We start from the raw sequence: 21399 nt of genomic DNA on the forward strand, positions 1-21399 counted from the left end.
TTCTTCATACTCCGGACTCTTTCTCCAGTGATAAAAGAAGCACAGCTGTTCTGCATTATACGGCTGTCTACGTTCATTTGGGGATGTGACGGATGTCATTATTTCACTATTCACTCAGCCTGTCTGTATGGCCTCGGCAGGTGAGGGAGGGTGTCAAATTGGTGCAAATTGATTCGCGGCCCGGTTCAGATTGGGCTCGATAGAAAAATTCCTTTATCACAGTTCCATGGGCAATTTCCTATAAAACTACAGGCTTAAACAGCATTGTGTGTGTCTGTGTCTGTGTCTGTGTGTGTGTCTGTGTCTGTGTCTGTGTCTGTGTCTGTGTCTGTGTGTGTGTGTGTGTGTGTGTGTGTGTATTACACATAGCTAATTCATGCGAGTCTGGCTCAGTTTCATGTTGCTGCTCAGTCAGCCTGTCAGAATAAGCAGGGCAACAGCTGGAGGCAGAGAGAGTAGGGTTTTGTGTACAGGTGTTTTATAAATTCTCCTCTTAAACTACCCTCTCCCTGACTCTCTCCTACTTAATCCTACTGAAACCCCTCTCTCGCTCTCTCCTACTTAAATCAAAAGAGGTGTGTGTGTGTTCGTGTGTGTTCGTGTGTGTGTGTGTGTGTGTGTGTGTGTGTGTGTGGACGTGTTTTGGTCTTCTGGTCCCTACAAGAATAGTAAACTAACAAACATTTGACCAACTGGGGATATTTTGTTGGTCCCCATGAGGTCAAATGCTATTTCTCGAGGGTTTAGGGTTAGGGTTAGAATTAGTGTTAGGGTTAGAATTAGGTTTAGGGTTAGGAGCTAGGGTTAGGTTTTAGGGTTAAGGTCAGGTTTTTGGGTTAGGGTTAAGGTAAGACTACGGGTTAGGGTTAGGGGTTAGGGAAAATAGGATTTTGAATGGGGGGGGGCACATTTTACTATACTTGTGAGTACCAAAAGTTCTCACCATAATAGTAAATCAACAAAAAATCTCAGTTTGCCAGTCCTCACTTGCACAATGCTATTTTAGGCTTAGGGGATAGGGTTAGAGTTAGGGTTAGGGGTTAGTGGTTAGGTTTAGGCTTAGGAGTAAGGGTTAGGATTAGGTTTAGGGTTAAGATTAGGGTTAACGTTAAGGGTAAGGGTTAGATTTAGGGTTAGGGGTTAGGGAAAATAGGATTTTGAATGGTACTCACAAGTATAGTAAGACATAGCTGTGTGTGTGTGTGTGTGTGTGTGTGTGTGTGTGTGTGTGTGTGTGTGTGTGTGTGTGTGTGTGTGTGTGTGTGTGTGTGTGTGTGTGTGTGTGTGTGTGTGTGTGTGTGTGTGTGTAATTATGCAGTGTGCAGTGCAGCATAGTTGGAGTTGCCTCTCCTTACTTCTAAAGAGAGAGGGAATGGAATGGTTTTGATGACCTGCTTATTTAGGAAAATCCACTAGCTGTGTGTGTGTGTGTGTGTGTGTGTGTGTGTGTGTGTGTGTGTGTGTGTGTGTGTGTGTGTGTGCGCGTGTGCGTGCGTGCGTGCGTGCGTGCCCCTCTAACTGTGTTTTGTAAATGCTCCAGTAGGTAGGACAGACAGTAGCGTTACACCTTCCCACCATGAGAAAACGTCTATTTGTTCACGTACGCAGCAGAGATTTTCCCAGCAGATTGTAAAGCCATTGCACTGGTTTTAGTTAGCGGCAGCGCCCCAGGTTCGAGTGGGTTAAATGCTTTAGCAGAAACACCATGCGTAAGGTTCCCAGAAGGAGAACAGCACAGATTCAGTCATTGAATTGAGTTTACAGGTCATTTGATTAAAGTAACTCGATCAGCAACAGCCTACTTTTTCCATAATGTCTATTTGTGGGTGTATTTTTCGTGCGTTTGCCTGTTTTTGTGATGTAGAATCGAGATTGATATTTATTTCAGTGGCTCCCTGGGCTCCCATTTTCTATTCCCATTAGCCATTGTTCTGCAGTTATTCAGGATTGCAGTGTCAAAGGTTTAGTACTCTTTCGTAGCACACTTCACTGTAATTGTAGACGGACTGTGCAATATTGAACCGTCACCCAGCCGTATAGAGTTCTCAATATGATTATGAAGCCATTGATGTTGACATGTGAATCCTGCCTGTAGCACTGGGCTCAGTGGCGGTTGGGAGCTACATGACATGCGGTGTGAGTCTGAGCTAAGCTCTTGAAGCCGGAGCTATGAGAGACCTAGCAGTGCTCTGCTTTCATCCGGAATCCCTTTGTGTGTGTGTGTGTGTGTGTGTGTGTGTGTGTGTGTGTGTGTGTGTGTGTGTGTGTGTGTGTGTGTGTGTGTGTGTGTGTGTGTGTGTGTGTGTGTGTGTGTGTGTGTGTGTGTGTGTGTGTGTGTGTGTGTGTGTGTGTGTCGTCTACGGGGGGTAAAAAGGTGGGTGAGCGTGTCTGTGTGCCTACCTGTGACTGATTTTTACCATGTGAAAATGTGTGCACTTCGAGTGTGTTTGGTGCTTGTGTGCCTATGCATATGTGCCTGTGTATGTGTGTGTGTGTGCATGCATGAGTGTGTTTGTGTCTGCTGCTCTCTGCTCTGGCTCCTCTGAGAGGGACATTAACCTGATTGAAAGCAGAACCCCCCACCCCCCCTCTGCCAGCCCAAAGTGACCTTCAGTGAGCAGAGCTGGCTCTAACTGACACTCCCACAGGAAGTCTTAAAGCACAGAGAAGAAGGAAAATACTGAGCCTGAGTCTTTTACAGCCATGGCCACTGCTGGTCTGCTGCCTTCTCTACAGAAACAGACCTTTACAGACACAAGTCCGAGATGGAGAGGGAGAATCAGAGATGGAGAGGGAGGGAGAATGGAGAGGGAGAATCAGAGATGGAGAGGGAGAATCAGAGATGGAGAGGGAGGGAGAATCAGAGATGGAGAGGGAGGGAGAATGGAGAGGGAGAATCAGAGATGGAGAGGGAGAATCAGAGATGGAGAGGGAGAATCAGAGATGGAGAGGGAGGGAGAATGGAGAGGGAGAATCAGAGATGGAGAGGGAGGGAGAATGGAGAGGGAGAATCAGAGATGGAGAGGGAGAATCAGAGATGGAGAGGGAGAATCAGAGATGGAGAGGGAGAATCAGAGATGGAGAGGGAGAATCAGAGATGGAGAGGGAGAATCAGAGATGGAGTGGGAGAATCAGAGATGGAGTGGGAGAATCAGAGATGGAGTGGGAGAATCAGAGATGGAGAGGGAGAATCAGAGATGGAGAGGGAGAATCAGAGATGGAGAGGGAGAATCAGAGATGGAGAGGGAGGGAGAATGGAGAGGGAGAATCAGAGATGGAGAGGGAGGGAGAATGGAGAGGGAGAATCAGAGATGGAGAGGGAGGGAGAATGGAGAGGGAGAATCAGAGATGGAGAGGGAGGGAGAATGGAGAGGGAGAATCAGAGATGGAGAGGGAGAATCAGAGATGGAGAGGGAGGGAGAATGGAGAGGGAGAATCAGAGATGGAGAGGGAGAATCAGAGATGGAGAGGGAGAATGAAAGGAGGAGAACAGAATGGTGAGCAGACAGAAAGAGAGAAACAGAGAAGCAGACAAAGAAGAGGAAAACAGAGATGGAAGCAGACAGAGAGGGAGAATCAGAGAGGAAGAGTCAGAGAGGAAGAGTCAGAGAGGAAGAGTCAGAGAGGAAGAGGGAGAATCAGAGAGGAAGAGGGAGAATCAGAGAGGAAGAGTCAGAGAGGAAGAGGGAGAATCAGAGAGGGAGAGTCAGAGAGCGAGAGTCAGAGAGGGAGAGTCAGAGAGGGAGAGTCAGAGAGGAAGAGTCAGAGAGGAAGAGTCAGAGAGGAAGAGTCAGAATCAGAGAGGAAGAGGGAGAATCAGAGAGGAAGAGGGAGAATCAGAGAGGGAGAATCAGAGAGGGAGAATCAGAGAGGAAGAGGGAGATTCAGAGAGGGAGAATCAGAGAGGGAGCATCAGAGAGGAAGAGAGAGAATCAGAGAAGGAGAATCAGAGAGGGAGAATCAGAGAGGAATAGGGAGAATCAGAGAGGGAGAGGGAGAATCAGAGAGGAAGAGTCAGAGAGGAAGAGGGAGAGTCAGAGAGGAAGAGTCAGAGAGGAAGAGTCAGAGAGGAAGAGTCAGAGAGGAAGAGGGAGAATCAGAGAGGGAGAATCAGAGAGGAAGAGGGAGATTCAGAGAGGGAGAATCAGAGAGGGAGCGTCAGAGGGGAAGAGGGAGAATCAGAGAGGGAGAGGGAGAATCAGAGAGGAAGAGGGAGAATCAGCTAGGGAGAATCAGAGAGGGAGAATCAGAGAGGAAGTGGGAGAATCAGAGAGGGAGAATCAGAGAGGGAGAATCAAAGAGGAAGAGGGAGAATCAGAGAGGGAGAATCAGAGAGGAAGAGGGAGAATCAGAGAGGGAGAATCAGAGAGGGAGAATCAAAGAGGAAGAGGGAGAATCAGAGAGGGAGAATCAGAGAGGGAGCATCAGAGAGGGAGCATCAGAGAGGAAGAGGGAGAATCAGAGAGGGAGAATCAGAGAGGAAGGGAGAATCAGAGAGGAAGAGTCAGAGAGGAAGAGTCAGAGAGGAAGAGGGAGAGTCAGAGAGGAAGAGTCAGAGAGGAAGAGGGAGAATCAGAGAGGGAGAGGGAGAATCAGAGAGGGAGAATCAGAGAGGAAGAGGGAGAATCAGAGAGGAAGAGGGAGAATCAGAGAGGGAGAATCAGAGAGGAAGAGGGAGAATCAGAGAGGAAGAGGGAGAATCAGAGAGGGAGAATCAGAGAGGGAGAATCAGAGAGGGAGAATCAGAGAGGGAGAATCAGAGAGGAAGAGGGAGAATCAGAGAGGGAGAATCAGAGAGGGAGAATCAGAGAGGGAGAATCAGAGAGGGAGAATCAGAGAGGGAGAATCAGAGAGGGAGAATCAGAGAGGGAGAATCAGAGAGGGAGAATCAGAGAGGGAGAATCAGAGAGGGAGAATCAGAGAGGGAGAATCAGAGAGGAGAAATCAGAGAGGGAGAATCAGAGAGGGAGAATCAGAGAGGAAGAATCAGAGAGGAAGAGGGAGAATCAGAGAGGGAGAATCAGAGAGGGAGAATCAGAGAGGGAGAGGGAGAATCAGAGAGGGAGAATCAGAGAGGGAGAATCAGAGAGGGAGAATCAGAGAGGAAGAGGGAGATTCAGAGAGGGAGAATCAGAGAGGGAGAGTCAGAGAGGGAGCATCAGAGAGGAAGAATCAGAGAGGGAGAATCAGAGAGGGAGCAGGGGAAGAAAGAAAAGAAGAACAGAAGCAGGGAGCGGGCGTGGAAAATAAGATAAATTAAAAGAAAGAAAGGGGAGAGGAGAAGGAGAATAAAATAGAGTGGGGGAGGGGCTGTCAAAATTGGACATGGAAATTACATTTTAGGGACTGCTGGAAAGAAATGATCTTTCAACAAGATAGCTTTCAGTAGCCAGACTATGAGGAGGGAGAAGGGGGGGAGAAAGAAAGAAATTGAGAGCGAGAGGGAGAGCCTGGGGAGAACATTCGTGTGTTTGATGAGACCGCTGTGTGGAGCTACGTGTTTGGAGTTCGGGTCTGAGTGTGAGACAGTGTGGATGGAAGCCCACTCAATTACTTCCTTGTGCAGCGTCTCATTGTCGCTTTGAAAGAACACACAAGTGCTCAGATAGATTCTACAGCCCAGGCTTTTGCAAATTGCTGGGGATAAGAGTGTCAGGCAAACAAGCCAAGTCATTTGTATCCAGCACCACCTACAGAATACAGAGACACCAAAGAAGAATTGACAGCGCTCATACTCATACACAACATAAGCTGGGGGAAAATAGCCTTGGGCAACGTCTCTCTCTTTTATTCCCTTTCTCTCTCTCTCTCTCTCTCTCTCTCTCTCTCTCTCTCTCTCTCTCTCTCTCTCTCTCTCTCTCTCTCTCTCTCTCTCTCCCTCTCTCTCTCTGTCTCTCTCTGTCTCAGTTGGGGGATATTGGTTGCTGATCATAAATAGCTATTCGCTGACAGGATGCCTTTTGCATGCCGAGAGAGCTGGGGGAGGGAAGGAAGAGGAGGAGATGACAGGAGAGAGGTAAAGCACAGAGATAAGGAGCAGAGGCATAGGGGTAGGAGGAGAGGAACAGGGAAAGAGTAGGGGTGTATGGATGCATAGGGGTTTCGAGAGAGAGAGAGGAATACATTAGGGAGAGAGGCAGCAGCCTTTGATGACTGACACATAGGAACACACACACACACACACACACACACACACACACACACACACACACTGCCCATCATCCTGGTAATAAGAGTAACCCGGAACTGTATTCCTCCCTACTCCATGGTGGGTCTGAGCCAGCAGCAGATACCCTTATCGATCACTCTTATCTTCCAGTAAGGCCGCTTCGCCTCACCTCCCCCTGTCTCCTCATCACCCCTCCTCCCCCTCCCAGCTCATTGATCGGGGGAACGTGTTAGACAGAGCAGGCCAGGTTCACTTAATGTAAAGCAAAGTAATGGCAGAGTGAAACCGAGCACTGATGCAGCCTCACGGCCCAGAGCACCATTTCCCCTTAATAGATCCAATAAGGAGCTACAATAGAAGGATAGCATCACTCAGTCTCCACACTCTCTACCTTCTCTGTTCTCTTTATTTCATGTTTTCCTTTTTCTCTCTCTCCTTTTCCAATATCACTCCCTCTCTCTTTTATAATTATCTCTTCTCTCACACTCTCTTCTCCTCCTCCTCCTCCTCCTCCTCCTCCTCCTCGTACCCTTACATCCTTGCCCTCCTCTTCTCTCTTCTCTCTCTCTGTCTCTCTCTCACTCTCTCTCTCTCTCTCTCTCTCTATATATATATATATATATATATATATATATATATATAGAGAGAGAGAGATTTATAAATAAATAAATATATATATATATATATATATATGTATATATATATATGTATATATATCTATATCTATATCTATCTAACTATATATATGTAATATATCTGTATATCTATCTCTCTCTCTCTCTCTCTATATATATATATATATATATATATATATATATATATATATATATATATATATATATATATATATATATATATATATCTCTGTATATATATATATACAGAGAGAGAGATTTATAAATAAATAAATATATATCTATCTAACTATATATATGTAATATATCTGTATCTCTATCTCTCTCTCTCTCTCTCTATATATATATATATATATATATATCTCTCTGTATATCTCTCTCTTTTTTGTGGGGCAAAAAAGTATTTAGTCAGCCACCAATTGTGCAAGTTCTCCCACTTAAAAATATGAGAGAGGCCTGTAATTTTCATCATAGGTACACTTCAACTGTGACAGACAAAATGAGGGGGAAAAATCCTGAAAATCACATTGTAGGATTTTTAATGAATTTATTTGCAAATTATGGTGGAAAATAAGTTTTTGGTCACCTAAAAAACAATCAAGATTTCTGGCTCTCACAGACCTGTAACTTTTTCTTTAAGAGTCTCCTCTGTCCTCCACTCGTTACCTGCATTAATGGCACCTGTTTGAACTTGTTATCAGTATAAAATACACCTGTCCACAACCTCAAACAGTCACACTCCAAACTCCACTATGGCCAAGACCAAAGAGCTGTCAAAGGACACCAGAAACAAAATTGTAGACCTGCACCAGGCTGGGAAGACTGAATCCTCACTAGGTAAGCAGCTTGGTTTGAAGAAATCAACTATGGGAGCAATTATTAGGAAATGGAAGACATACAAGACCCCTGATAATCTCCCTCGATCTGGGGCTCCACGCAAGACCTCACCCCGTGGGGTCAAAATGATCACAAGAACGGTGAGCAAAAATCCCAGAACCACACGGGGGGACCTAGTGAATGACCTGCAGAGAGCTGGGACCAAAGTAACAAAGCCTACCATCAGTAACACACTACGCCGCCAGGGACTCAAATCCTGCAGTGCCAGACGTGTCCCCCTGCTTAAGCCAGTACATGTCCAGGCCCATCTGAAGTTTGCTAGAGAGCATTTGGATGATCCAGAAGAAGATTAGGAGAATGTCATATCGTCAGATGAAACCAAAATATAACTTTTTGGTTAAAACTAAACTCGTCGTGTTTGGAGGACAAAGAATGCTGAGTTGCATCCAAAGAACACCATACCTACTGTGAAGCATGGGGGTGGAAACATCATGCTTTGGGGCTGTTTTTCTGCAAAGGGACCAGGACGACTGATCCGTGTAAAGGAAAGAATGAATGGGGCCATGTATCGTGAGATTTTGAGTGAAAACCTCCTTCCATCAGTAAGGGCATTGAAGATGAAACGTGGCTGGGTCTTTCATCATGACAATGATCCCAAACACACCGCCCGGGCAACGAAGGAGTGGCTTCGTAAGAAACATTTCAAGGTCCTGGAGTGGCCTAGCCAGTCTCCAGATCTCAACCCCATAGAAAATATTTGGAGGGAGTTGAAAGTCCGTGTTGCCCAGCAACAGCCCCAAAACATCACTGCTCTAGAGGAGATCTGCATGGAGGAATGGGCCAAAATACCAGCAACAGTTTGTGAAAACCTTGTGAAGACCTACAGTAAACGTTTGACCTCTGTCATTGCCAACAAAGGGTATATAACAAAGTATTGAGATAAACTTTTGTTATTGGCCAAATACTTATTTTCCACTATAATTTTCTAATAAATTCATAAAAAATCCTACAATGTGATTTTCTGGATTTCTTTTCTCATTTTGTCTGTCATAGTTGAAGTGTACCTATGATGGAAATTACAGGCCTCTCTCATCTTTTTAAGTGGGAGAACTTGCACAATTGGTGGCTGACTAAATACTTTTTTGCCCCACTGTATATATATATCTCTGTATATATATATATATATATATATATATATATATATCTTTCTTAGTGTAAAGAAAGAAAGAAAGAGCTGAAGTCAGCTTGTCTTGACCTTTTCCCAGGGCCCTGGCTGTGAAAGAGAGGGCTCTGCTCAGGGCTCTGTACAAGCTGACCTGGGCCTAGCGGTCAGGAGGAGGGAAGGATACGAAGGGAGGGAAGGATATGAAGGGAGGGAGGATGAGTAGGGGACTAAAGGACAATGAGCCCCCTATAGAAGCTAGGTAGGCGGTCTCTCTCCTATTGAGCCAAAGAACAGAGCAGAGCACATCAACAGTTTTATCTAGTCTCCACTCCCTCCACTCTCTCCATTAAATGACGCAATGTTCAAATGCCTCCTGGCGTGGAGACAGTCATTTATATTAGGTAGGACATGTGTATTCTGTTTTGGTGCGGCCCTGAAATGCAAAATGGGAAAACAACTTTTAATGAACTGAAAAGACTGGGTGGAAAGAATTGTGTTGCTTTGAGTGTAATTTGGTTTAAAGATGTTTTTATGTCTCTGCTAAAAAAAAAATGGACTAGTTTGTTCCCGAGTCCTACGAGTCAGATGTGGGTGCGTACATATCCTGTATTGGTTTGTCTCATAATGAGGGGTTAGTGATTGTGAGGGTTGCTAACACGTGAGAAATCCAGACAGTATTGTGTGCGTGTGTATGTGTAGCTTAGTCTCACACGCTGTACTGGCTGGTGTTAATGATGCCTGCAGCAAAGACGATCGAGCGGCAAAATCACACATGAACACACACACACACAGAGCGCATAAACGACAGGTCAGGGAGCTATCCCAGCAGCCCCTGGGCAGGGCAGGGTGCAAAGTGAACATTGAGCCTCCGCAGGTTTCTCCACGCTTGTGCGTGCTCATCACCAACAACATGTGTCAGGAAAGGGCTGAGAGCACAAGGTCAGAGAGAGAGGGTGAGGGGAGAGAGAGAGAGAGCGAGAGGGAGAGAGAGAGAGAGCGAGAGAGAGTTCAACCTGTACTGTACATATACCCCAGAGGCAGCAAGCATACAGATGTAGGATCTTAATTGGACCATTCTTTCTGAGAATTTTCAAGAATGTATTATATGTCAATGTATTATAATCCACATAATAATTCACATTTGCTGTTGCTGCAGGATTCTTTTTGTGCTGTAGCAGCCTGGCTTAAATGAAGATCCTATATCTGTAGGTGGAGAGAAACAGAGACAGACGGAGTCCTACAGAGAAACAGTGTGTGTGCGTGGGAGAAGCCAAATACAGCCATAGAAATAGTGTGTGAGGGATAGAAAGATGTCCTGACACAGACTCAGATAGAGTCAAAACGTTTAGAGCATTTACCAGAGTGCAACCTTGTTTTGTTCCCTGTGGGAGACGGGAAGAGCCCGTGTGTGGACAGCAGAGGCATAAGGATAATGTGTGTGAAAGACAGGCAGAGGCATAAGGATAATGTGTGTGAAAGACAGGCAGAGGCATAATGATAATGTGTGTGAAAGACAGGCAGAGGCATAAGGATAATGTGTGTGAAAGACAGGCAGAGGCATAAGGATAATGTGTGTGAAAGACAGGCAGAGGCATAAGGATAATGTGCGTGAAAGACACGCAGAGGCATAAGGATAATGTGTGTGAAAGACAGGCAGAGGCATAAGGATAATGTGTGTGAAAGACAGGCAGAGGCATAAGGATAATGTGTGTGAAAGACAGGCAGAGGCATAAGGATAATGTGTGTGAAAGACAGGCAGAGGCATAAGGATAATGTGTGTGAAAGACAGGCAGAGGCATAAGGATAATGTGTGTGAAAGACAGGCAGAGGGATAATGTGTGTGAAAGACAGGCAGAGGCAGAGGGATAATGTGTGTGAAAGACAGCCAGAGGCAGAGGGATAATTTGTGTTTAAAGACAGCCAGAGGTAGAGGGATAATGTGTGTGAAAGACAGCCAGAGGCAGAGGGATAATGTGTGTGAAAGACAGGCGGAGGCAGCCAGAGAAATGGTGCGTGAGTTAGACAGACAAAGACAGAGATTGTGTGTGTGTTTGTGTATCAGAGAGCGAGCGACTCCAAGCCAGATGGATTTCCAGTAGTCTGGTTAACTCCTGTGTGATTGAAATGAGTTGAGCTCTGCTGTGCTGTGGTGTGCTGTGGTGTGGTCACAGGGCAGTTTGATCAATTTCAGCTCTAACTACAGCCAGCCGCTGGCCTGATGGAACTGATAAGGCCTTGATGAAGGCAGTATTATCATGGCTGAGTACTGAGGCATGGAGGGGCTGGAGGCCTGAGTAATGGTGGTTCTCTCAGGGGACTGTCTGGGAGGGAGATGATGGGGGGAGAGGATTCAAAGGATGAGGGCCTGGGGACACTGATCTGAAATACAGTGGCTTTCTATCTGTAGTGAGGTACTTTATGTCTGGCTGGAGACCGGATTGTGCTTTCATATATGGTTTTCTCAGATTGTTGACTGATCGGTAGGGTTGGGTTCCTTTGAAGTCTGTCAATTCTAAAAGTGAATTAAGATTTATTTAATGAATAAAACATCTGCATTGATAATAATAGAGGGAAATTATGGGCAATGTTCAGGTAATAGATTGCATTTCAATTCATCCCCTGAACTGACTGTCTGAATAAGAAATAGTCTTGTCCCCAGCCCTGGTCAGTTAACTATATACTATACATGATGTAGTAGTGTACAGGTACTATAGAGAGATAGAATGAGACCGCTTGTTGGCAGGCCAGTAGATTGGCAGGAAGTGTGTGTGTATCTGTCTCTGGTAGGGATGGATGCTGTAGAGCTCCCTCACTGCCTCCCATGAGACAGACACACACACACAACACACACACACACACACACACACACACACACACACACACACACACACACACACACACACACACACACATACACACACACACACACACTGCAGCTGATCAAACCCTCTTTGATTATCACTCTTTCATCTAGGCCTGCTCTTACACAAACACTACACAATCTGCCAGTACGTCACGCACACACACATCCGCATCCACACACACACACACACAGGGACCCAGTATTTTGGGCTCTCTGGTAGATCTAGCTCTTGAACACCCACCCTCACTATGTCTTGAACACTCACGCACAAGTACACTCAGCCGTCAGCTGCCGCTTTGTGCAGGACAACAGGACAAACAGTGTCAGAACTGGGTCAAGGAGGCCTGTCCATATGGCAGCCTAGCAGGTCAAACCAGTGTCAGAACTGGGTCAAGGAGGCCTGTCCATATGGCAGCCTAGCAGGTCAAACCAGTGTCAGAACTGGGTCAAGGAGGCCTGTCCATATGGCAGCCTAGCAGGTCAAACCAGTGTCAGAACTGGGTCAAGGAGGCCTGTCCATATGGCAGCCTATCAGGTCAAACCAGTGTCAGAACTGGGTCAAGGAGGCCTGTCCATATGGCAGCCTAGCAGGTCCGAATGGAGCAGTTGTATTGTCCCACACACCGGATAGGTGCAGTGAAATGAGTTGTTTTACAGAGTCAACCATAGTAGTACGACGCCCCTGCAGCAAATTAGGGTTAAGAGCTTATCCCTCTGGAGAGTGTGTGTGTGTGTGTGAGTGTGAGTGTGAGTGTGAGTGTGCGTGTGCGTGTGCGTGTTAGTACATTGTAGTTGTGCTCAGTTAGACACACCACTGCTTCCCCTAGACAGTCTTTTCACTTACTTTTAAAGTGACTGGAAATGTTCCATAAAAAATGTCTCCAGCTGTTTTGTACATAGCATAGAGGGTGTGAGTGAGGGGGCTTGATCCTGCCCTCTCAGCGCTGAGGTGAAATAGGTTATGTTCAAATACAGCCGCTGCAATAAAGGGGTTGGGGGATGTGAGAAGGGCAGGGAGGGAAGGAAGGAAGAGCCTTGTATAAATGTATTTGTTTTGGGGTAGGAGGGAGGAGAGGTAGTTGTGGTGTGGTTCTTTGTACATACTGTATGTCCAGCTTGTGTTAATGGCCTCCTCCACTCTAGTGTAGTGGTACGACACTGTCAGTGAACTCTCTCTGCCTGGACACCTGTGACCTCTGGAAAAGGTCATGGGTTCAAAGGTCACAAGGGCTCGTTATCAGTTGATGAGAAGGGAGGAAAGAGGAAGCGATGGACAGGAAGCGAGGGAAGGAAACAGGAGGGCATGAGGAGGGCAGAGGTTGAACAGAGAGATGGACAACACTCGAGAACGGATATTCCGCCTAACTCCCTTCCTATCCTAGGCCCCCCTCTTTCCTAATCCTAACCTGCTTTCCCGACATCCATCCTCATGGGAAGAAACATCCGTGTGTTTTCTCCCCCGGGGGACTTAGCTGAATACAAACACACAAACGAAGCAGCATAATCGGAACACGTGCTTTATTTCTCTCTCAACGTCAGGCTAATTAGCCTGCGTTTGTCGGGAACACTGACTGATATTATTAGTCTGCCGCGTCGTTTCTAATTTGTTGAACGTCATTAGCCGGCCCAGTGAAAACAAGTCCCCTCCACCAATCATTATAAGGTGATTCAATACAGCCGGGAGGGATAGTTGATTGGCTGTCTTCCTGCCTAACCGCCTGTTAGACCTGCTGAATCCACCCCTCCCCCCCACCCCCACCCCCCCCACACACACACACACACACACACACACACACACACACAAGCCCCCCCGCCTCCTCCTCCTCTCTTCACCTCACCTTCCCCTGCTACAGTATGTTTACACAGGCTAGTCCTCTTAATCCTACCTCCAGGACGCTGACTCACTCCATTTCTTAACTGTAGGCAGAAAGAGAAAAAGAACATAGAATGCCGTTGTTGAGGACTGGAGGATTCTCAGCAGCTTGGAAGATAACGTGAAGCCTGTCGCTACTGGTTTCAGACGCCCTCCATGTTTCTAAACACACCTTTCTGTCCATGTCCCTCCTTCTCTCTCTCTATCTCTCCTTCACTCTCTCTTCCCTCGCCCCCCCCCCCCCCCCCCCCCCCTCCACTCTTGGCGATAGCCAAAGGCCTCTTCATTGATCCAATAAAACCTGGAGTCAGAGATGTGAGCTGTGAGCCATCAGATATTCTTATCCCGGCCCTCCATTTAAGCCTACTCATTTAGAGCACATTTCGATGATCTTGGACTTTTTCAGTCAGTGCGGCTGCTCTTACTTTCCAAAAAGAGAAATCAATAGGAGTCAGATTGGGTTCAGAACGTGCAGTACAGGCTCTGCATCTCAATTCACACCCCCGTCTCCTAAATGCCAAACAGGACAGAAAGTATGCCTGTTAAAACGGACATTTCAAATTCACATGACATTGAGCAATAAAAATGCAACAGCTCAGAGGGATATTTTTCATTTAATCTCCGAGAGTAAACACAATTTGACATTTAATGCATGTTTAGAAGTCAACAGCTTTCTTCTCAAATAGGTAAACAGCATCAAAGTGTTGATTTGGCTTCCCGATAGACGCCAGCAGGTGTGGAATGATGATTCCACAGGAGGGAAAGCAGAATGTCTTTGATAGTCTATTCCTGTAGCATTTATTTGTGTATTTTTAAGCCGTGTCTACGGTGATGTTTGTACCATTTACCTCCATTAGTTGAACAGGCTACCGGTAGCTTCACCTGTCAAAGACAAAACAAGCCTGACGTTTGACATATTCATTTAGGAGAATTATCATAAACCAGATTGTGTGTTGAATTGTCCTTGCTTCGACATTCATTTCCAGAGTCTGGTTGATGTGCTGCCAACACACATTAACTTTGATAGCGCTGCATTTCAATTGAATAGCTTGTCGTTGGATTGGCTTGACAGAGCTCTGATAAGTTGTTTGCGGATGTTGCGCGGCTGTTACGCTAACGAGGTATCGTGGTCGTCGGTTCTGAGCTTTTAACTGATTCTGCTTTATCCTTCTTTGTCAGGCTGCCAGAGGCTGGGCCCACACTGTCTATCTCCCCTGTCACTCATCCGTCCACCAGCGAATCAACGGCCTTGCTGAGACTGGGCAGGTCCCATCGGAGCCATGGGTGAGGCTAAGGTCCTGCTGTTGGTTCTTCTGATTGGTTGGGAGAAGTCGTTATGTCTCAACTGGAACCCAGTCCCACGCAAAACGGTCAGATACCGCGGTGAGTAGATACCGGCCGTACCATGTCTGCGCCTGAAATGGCACCCTGTTGACCAGGTCCAATCAGGACTAGGGGTGCTATTTCAGATGTAGCCTATATTAACTGTTCCCAGTCACTCTGTTTCCTGTTCTTCTGTTCTTCTGTTGTCCAGCGGTCAATGAAAAGCCAGTATATCATTTCAATAGAGGAAGCAACGTACTTCTGCCTCTGTGTCACACATATACCACATAACCACCTCACACCTTTATTCTGTCCTTACTTTCCCTCCACGTCCTTCTCTTCCTTCTCCTTTTTATCCCACACCTCCCTCCTTTCTTTGCTCTCAGCCCCGCTAAGAACCAAACAGCCTGTACTATTTTCACAAAGAGATCACGTTTCGGCTACACTTAGCAAGACTGCTATTACGTAAAAGCAGCCCCTTTTCTGTCTTCTTTTCTGATTCCCATCTTCCCCACGCTCCTTTTCCTGTCCCCGACTCGCACTCAACCGCCATTGTTGGTGGTGAGGGGTGTGGCTGGGGGATACAATGAAAGAAACAATGGACAAGCAGTCAATAGCAGCTTGAGAGACACGGCTAGCGGTGACACACAACTCCTGCTCACTCAACTCTAGTCAATCCACAGGCTCATCCCAGACCAATAAACAGACTCGGTAAACATTCAGCAGGCAATGCAAACAGCCATGCAGCTCGCTCACACAATCACTATCTCAACGAGACAGAGAGAGACAGAGAGAGACAGAGAGACAGAGACAGTTAAAGAGAAGAGAGTCAGAGACAAATGGAGTTGAAGAAAGAGGGACAGAGCAGAGAGAGAGAGAAAGAGAGAGCAGAAGGAGAGGAGCAGGGAGCAGACTGCCTTAAAAGGACAGGAAATAGTTTCACAGGAGCGAGAGGAGCAACGGAGTGGGGAAGAGACGGAAAAGACCAATACACACACAGCGCGGAACGTCTACAAAGTGTTTTATGCCGCGTGGAGCTGTCTCTCTGCACACGCAGATCACATAAACAGGAACTCTGTGTGTGGTGTGTTGTTTTACCATCCTAAAAACAAATATTTTTATTCGAGGTTTAGGGTGAAGGTTAGGGGTTATGGAAAATAGGATTTTGAATGGGAATCAAGTGTTTGGTCCCCACAAGGATAATAAAACAAATGTGTTTTTGTATGCAGTTTGGTGGGAGCAAACATGAGACAATACATTGTGAGAGAGAGAGAGAGAGAGAGAGAGAGAGAGAGAGAGAGAGAGAGAGAGAGAGAGAGAGAGAGAGAGAGAGAGAGAGAGAGAGAGAGAGAGAGAGAGAGAGAGAGAGAGAGAGAGAGAGAGAGAGAGAGAGAGAGAGAGAGAGAGAGAGAGAGAGAGAGAGAGAGAGAGAGAGAGAGAGAGAGAGAGAGAGAGAGAGAGAGAGAGAGACTGAGACTCAGAGTGTGTGTATGAATAATGCTTAGCCTGGCTGTCTGAGGGATTTAGTACTCCCGGGCAATTTGGGGGGGGGGGGGGGGGGGTCGGAGCAGAGATAATGTTTGCTCCCTCTCTCTGCCCACCCAGGCCCCGCCTCTATAATTATGTGTGGCTTAAAGTCATTTAGGTTATGAAGGGGGAAAAACACAAACACTTTTAACTGCTTCTTCTCTCTCTACTTCTACTTCTCTCACACTCTCTCTCTCCTTCTCCATCTTTCCATCATCTTTCCATCTCTCTTCTTGTCATTCGCTCTCTTTTTCCACTCTCCTCTCTTTCTCATTTCTCACACACCCTCGTTGCGCCCTGATTTGGGCACGCCTGATTGGAGTATCCATTGGCAGGCGGACACAGTCGGGAGCAGATAAAATGCAGTTTGGGGGGTGGTTGTCTCCCCTCACCCCGGCACACCCCTCTCCCCTTTCCCAGCCCAACCCCAATGACAGAGCCCTGTAAACCCTCTCCACACAAAGCACAGCAGCTGTGGTCAGAGAGAGAAAGAGGGACGGGGGTTTGTTTGAAATGCCAGCAGGATGCTTTGATGCAGAGAATGAGACTAGAACTTAAAAGGAAAAACCAAAGCAAATGAGTGGTGCTGATTGAACGAGAGAGATAGAATGAGGATGTGAAGTGAGATCCACCCAGAACAGAGATGGGGGATGGACTTTTTCATTTTCTCTCTCTCTCTCTCTCTCTCTCTCTCTCTCTCTCTCTCTCTCTCTCTCCCTCTCTGCCCACCAATTACAGTAATGAGTGGTTGGGAGGGATTGAGGGATAGATGGACAAAGTTGTGGTGGGTGTGTTTGTGTGATTGGGGGAGGACAGACAGAGAGAGATAAATCATCCATCCATCCATCCACACACTATCTGACATGTGTCACTCACTCCCCCAGCTTCCATCTCTCCATCCCTCCATCTTCCACTATGTCTCTGATTGAATGGGATTAATAGCATGGCACAGATGTGACCTAGAGTGGAGTAGAGGGGCTTCAAGTCATATTGTTCAGTAAACAGCTGGGGGTCTGTCACAGAACGGCTCTGATTTTCCTAAATCCATCCCCGCTCCATTCTCTCTCTCTAGCCAGGTTGAAGTAGGGCAGTCTTAACTGTGGCACCCTTCTTCAGAAAGGTCATTTGTGGAATAAATCAGCAACTCCTCCACTTGTCCTGTTGTTGTGTTAATCCACTTTTAACATTTCCTTTCCATGTTTGCCCTCCCACTCCTCCTCCCCCGTCTCTCCCAGTTCCCTTCATTCCTCTCTCACCACTCCCTTTGCTAATCTACAGCAATTACACATAGCTTCCCATCTCTCTCTCTCTCTGCTCTCATTCTGTCTCATGCCTTGACATTCAATACAATCCACTCTGAAGTTTCCCTAGTCTCCTGATACAACAACTGGCTTTGTGTGTGTGTGTGTGTGTGTGTGTGTGTGTGTGTGTGTGTGTGTGTGTGTGTGTGTGTGTGTGTGTGTGTGTGTGTGTGTGTGTGTGTGTGTGTGTGTGTGTGTGTGTGTGTGTGTGTGTGTGTGTGTGTGTGTGTGTGTGTGTGTGTGTGTGTGTGTGTGTGTCCGTGATGCTAATGTGTACCTTTATCCCCATGTGGGTACCTGACTTGAGGGATTGAGTGTGTGTGTGTCTTTTTGTAGTGGGCGGTGGTCTACACAGTGTATATGTCTCCTTGTTTCTTAGTCTGTGTTGCTGCTTCAAAGGTCCTAAAATAGCCCTTTAATTATAGTGCAGTGTGTGAGCTCCTCCATGGTTAGCAGCGTAACGCAGACCGTGGCAGTATTTATAGTTAAGCACTCAACGAAAAGAAGGAGCGTTAGCTTGCTGGAGAAGAGAGGAGAGGCGGGAGGAGCAGCGTACACGGAGGCACATCAGAGGAGATCTAAACTAGCCTTGAATCAGTCTTGACTGAGCCCTACTCTCTGCTCCCTGGACCGCCTCGCCTGGCCAGCCGCTCTGGCCTCCCTCCCTCCTTCCACTAGACTGACCCTGAGCTCTCCCAAAACGGCGCACACACCGAAACACACACACAGCTAGAGTGGGGCATCACAGAGATGGGAGTATATAACTCCTTCAGTGTGGTGGCTAGCTTAACATCCCAGAGATGGGAGTATAGAACTCCTTCAGTGTAGTGGCTAGCTTAACATCACAGAGATGGGAGTATAGAACTCCTTCAGTGTGGTGGCTAGCTTAACATCCCAGAGATGGGAGTATAGAACTCCTTCAGTGTGGTGGCTAGCTTAACATCACAGAGATGGGAGTATATAACTCCTTCAGTGTGGTGGCTAGCTTAACATCACAGAGATGGGAGTATAGAACTCCTTCAGTGTGGTGGCTAACTTAACATCACAGAGATGGGAGTATATAACTCCTTCAGTGTGGTGGCTAGCTTAACATCCCAGAGATGGGAGTATAGAACTCCTTCAGTGTGGTGGCTAGCTTAACATCACAGAGATGGGAGTATAGAACTCCTTCAGTGTGGTGGCTAGCTTAACATCCCAGAGATGGGAGTATAGAACTCCTTCAGTGTGGTGGCTAGCTTAACATCACAGAGATGGGAGTATAGAACTCCTTCAGTGTGGTGGCTAGTTTAACATCACAGAGATGGGAGTATAGAACTCCTTCAGTGTAGTGGCTAGCTTAACATCACAGAGATGGGAGTATAGAACTCCTTCAGTGTAGTGGCTAGCTTAACATCACAGAGATGGGAGTATAGAACTCCTTCAGTGTAGTGGCTAGCTTAACATCCCAGAGATGGGAGTATAGAACTCCTTCAGTGTAGTGGCTAGCTTAACATCCCAGAGATGGGAGTATAGAACTCCTTCAGTGTAGTGGCTAGCTTAACATCACAGAGATGGGAGTATAGAACTCCTTCAGTGTGGTGGCTAGCTTAACATCACAGAGATGGGAGTATAGAACTCCTTCAGTGTGGTGGCTAGCTTAACATCCCAGAGATGGGAGTATAGAACTCCTTCAGTGTGGTGGCTAGCTTAACATCCCAGAGATGGGAGTATAGAACTCCTTCAGTGTGGTGGCTAGCTTAACATCACAGAGATGGGAGTATAGAACTCCTTCAGTGTGGTGGCTAGCTTAACATCACAGAGATGGGAGTATAGAACTCCTTCAGTGTGGTGGCTAGCTTAACATCACAGAGATGGGAGTATAGAACTCCTTCAGTGTGGTGGCTAGCTTAACATCACAGAGATGGGAGTATAGAACTCCTTCAGTGTGGTGGCTAGCTTAACATCACAGAGATGGGAGTATAGAACTCCTTCAGTGTAGTGGCTAGCTTAACATCCCAGAGATGGGAGTATAGAACTCCTTCAGTGTGGTGGCTAACTTAACATCACAGAGATGGGAGTATAGAACTCCTTCAGTGTGGTGGCTAGCTTAACATCACAGAGATGGGAGTATAGAACTCCTTCAGTGTGGTGGCTAGCTTAACATCACAGAGATGGGAGTATAGAACTCCTTCAGTGTGGTGGCTAGCTTAACATCACAGAGATGGGAGTATAGAACTCCTTCAGTGTAGTGGCTAGCTTAACATCACATAGATGGGAGTATAGAACTCCTTCAGTGTGGTGGCTAGCTTAACATCACAGAGATGGGAGTATAGAACTCTTTCAGTGTAGTGGCTAGCTGAACATCACAGGGCGACAGAGCGCTGGTGCTCTTGTTACCATAGAACCCATCAAACTGACCTTGGCACATCTCAAGAGTTCAGCTGTGGAGAGACACAGACCTCTGCTGCCTCACCAACAACCAACATTTTATGGGCTTGCAGTTTTCCCTTTGGTGTGTGGGTGGGTGGGTGTGTGTGTGTGTGTGTGTGTGTGTGTGTGTGTGTGTGTGTGTGTGTGCGCGTGTGTGTGTGTGTACGCGTGTGTCTCATCTGTTGGAGTCATTAGATCTTCTCTTTGCTCTCATTTCTGTGGCATGTTCCTCTTTCCCCTTTCATTATATTTTCCCTTACTAGTAAAGTCTGTCCTCTTATGTTGTTACTTTAATGTCTGGTGTCTGTTCATAACAACTGCTAGATCAGACAAAGACCCCTCCGTCCACTGTATTAACACCAAAATATTTTTGTGTGGATTTTTCCTTTAAGGCCCCCTACCACGCAGACAGGCCTCAGGGCTGCCCCTGTGTGGTGACAGGTGGGAAGTGCAGCCTCCCATAACAACTAGCAATGACACTGCCACTAATAATTGTAAACAACCCCCTTCAAGCTCTGCAAAACTTTCTGTGATTGTGGACAAACATTATTGTCACTATGCAGGTACCCAGGAGGGTTGTTTGCCAGTATGTGTGGCGGGAGGAAGGTTTGCGTGTGTGTATGTGAGCGAGTGTGTTGGAGTGCACAACCGTTTATGTCAACACACGTGTCTATGTGTGTTTACATGTGTGCAAGTGTGTGTGTTTGTGTGCGTGGGTATGTGTGCGTGTGTGTGTGTGTGTGTGTGTGTGCGCGTGTCAACGCCAGACATTCTCTGGCTGTGTAGAACCTAGCAGATGTGCTCTGGGCTCCCTTGAGGATGTCTCGTCTCCTCTTCTCATCTCGTCTCTCCTCATCCAGCACACGCGCCAATACCCTCCAATGTTTACACGCTGCTGCACGTGTATTACCTTCTCCCACCGCATGTCCTCTCGAGTTTCCTCTCCTCCTTATACTGTCTCTCTATACCTCCATGCTCTCTCTCTCTCTCTCTCTCTCCCCCCCCCCCCTCTCTCTCACCCCCCCCCCCCCCCCCCCCTCTCTCTCTCTCTCTCTCTCTCTCTCTCTCTCTCTCTCTCTCTCTGACTTGCTGTCCTGCACCCCACCACCTCTATAGTTCTGGTTTGTTGCTATACCCTTAAACTAGGCCAGGAAGGAAGTCACACGACGTGCCCACCATAAATCAGAAGTGAAGTCTCTTCCCCCTGCTGTAGGATCTCAGGTTTTATTTTTTACAGGAGCAGGAATATTATTATTCAATTCATGACATCACTTTACTGAGGCTTGCCTGACGTTTC

The 21399-nt window shown here is 46.8% G+C and overlaps 1 protein-coding gene across 1 annotated transcript in view; it reads left to right on the forward strand.

Annotated features, from left to right (window-relative positions):
* The window catches only part of LOC139411069 (sema domain, immunoglobulin domain (Ig), transmembrane domain (TM) and short cytoplasmic domain, (semaphorin) 4C), a 61271-nt gene that overhangs the window by 16231 nt on the left and 23641 nt on the right, over positions 1-21399 (forward strand). The window contains exon 2 of the mRNA XM_071156887.1: positions 14722-14925. Coding sequence (XP_071012988.1) covers positions 14823-14925 — 103 coding nt within the window. The 5' untranslated portion in view covers positions 14722-14822. The remainder of the gene's footprint in view (positions 1-14721; positions 14926-21399) is intronic.

The sequence above is a fragment of the Oncorhynchus clarkii genome, chromosome 6, assembly GCF_045791955.1.
Source record: "Oncorhynchus clarkii lewisi isolate Uvic-CL-2024 chromosome 6, UVic_Ocla_1.0, whole genome shotgun sequence".
Taxonomy (NCBI): domain Eukaryota; kingdom Metazoa; phylum Chordata; class Actinopteri; order Salmoniformes; family Salmonidae; genus Oncorhynchus; species Oncorhynchus clarkii.